This window comes from Chiloscyllium plagiosum, unplaced genomic scaffold (genome assembly GCF_004010195.1).
Source record: "Chiloscyllium plagiosum isolate BGI_BamShark_2017 unplaced genomic scaffold, ASM401019v2 scaf_2004, whole genome shotgun sequence".
Classification (NCBI taxonomy): Eukaryota; Metazoa; Chordata; class Chondrichthyes; order Orectolobiformes; family Hemiscylliidae; genus Chiloscyllium; species Chiloscyllium plagiosum.
The window spans coordinates 4,709-6,042 of record NW_025201983.1 but is presented as its reverse complement, the minus strand read 5'-3'; the positions used below and the strand labels follow the sequence as shown (position 1 = coordinate 6,042).

Sequence of the window (1,334 nt, the reverse complement as noted above, 5' to 3'; positions counted from 1 at the left end):
AGGGGGATTCAGTGATGGTAACGCCATTGAACGTCAAGGGGGCGATGGTTAGATTCTCTCTCTCTTGTTGGAGACGGTAACCCCCAGGATGTTGATAGTGGGGAAGGGGGATTCAGTGATGGTAACGCCATTGAACGCCAAGGGGGCGATGGTTAGATTCTCTCTCTCTTGTTGGAGACGGTAACCCCCAGGATGTTGATAGTGGGGGGAGCGGGATTCAGTGATGGTAACGCCATTGAACATCAAGGGGGTGATGGTTAGATTCTCTCTCTTGTTGGAGACGGTAACCCCCAGGATGTTGATAGTGGGGGGAGGGGGATTCAGTGACGGTAACGCCATTGAACGTCAAGGGGGCAATGGTTAGATTCTGATCAGTGAAATTCAGCCAAGCATTCGCTGGCTGAGCTCTCTCGGTTCTGAGTGCGGAGCTGTGGGCGCAGGGAGGGGGTGAGGCACCGGCAGTAAGGGAGGGGCACCGCGCCCTGGAAGGGCCTGCCATTCTGATTCCCTGCTATCCCCCCCCCCCCTCTGTCTCTCCCGCCAGTACCTCCTGCACTACCTGGTCTCCCTGAAGAACTGGATGAACAGCCACGCGTGGGAGCGGACGCCGGTCGCGGTTACTGCCTGGGCCGCGCTCCGTGACAGCTACCATGGCACCGTGTGTCTGCGGCACCCCCCCCAGCACGTCGCCATCGCCGCCCTCTACTTCGCCCTCCTCTGCTATGGGGTGGAGGTGCCCGCGGACGGTGCGGGGGAGAGGACCTGGTGGCAGGTAGGTAGAGGCACCTCCGAACGCACATCTCTCCCTCCTCCTCCAGCCTGTTACACAGCAACACGAGGCCATTCAGCCCCTCCCTCCTCCAGCCTGTTACACTGGAACAGGAGGCCATTCAGCCCCTCCCTCCTCCAGCCTGTTACACAGGGACAGGAGGCCATTCAGCCCCCTGCCCTCCTCCAGCCTGTTACACAGGAACAGGGGCCATTCAGCCCCACCTCCTCCAGCCTGTTACACAGGGACAGGAGGCCATTCAGCCCCTCCCTCCTCCAGCCTGTTACACAGGAACAGGAGGCCATTCAGCCCCCTCCTTCCTCCAGCCTGTTACACGGGAACAGGAGGCCATTCAGCCCCCTCCTCCTCCAGCCTGTTACACGGGAACAGGAGGCCATTCAGCCCCTCCTCCTCCAGCCTGTTACACAGCAACACGAGGCCATTCAGCCCCCTCCCTCCTCCCGCCTGTTACACAGGAACAGGAGGCCATTCAGCCCCCTCCTCCTCCAGCCTGTTACACAGCAACAGGAGGCCATTCAGCCCCTCCCCCCCTCCTCCAGCCTGT

At 60.9% G+C, this 1,334-nt stretch overlaps 1 protein-coding gene across 1 annotated transcript in view; it reads left to right on the top strand.

The window, feature by feature from the left end:
- ccnq (cyclin Q) overlaps positions 1 to 844 on the top strand; it is a gene marked incomplete at its 3' end in the record, with an annotated part of 2,262 nt that extends 1,418 nt beyond the window's left edge. Inside the window, exon 2 of the mRNA XM_043684985.1 lies at positions 545 to 844. Within this exon, the coding sequence (XP_043540920.1) occupies positions 545 to 844 (300 nt within the window). The remainder of the gene's footprint in view (positions 1 to 544) is intronic.
- Positions 845 to 1,334: the final 490 nt, after the last annotated feature.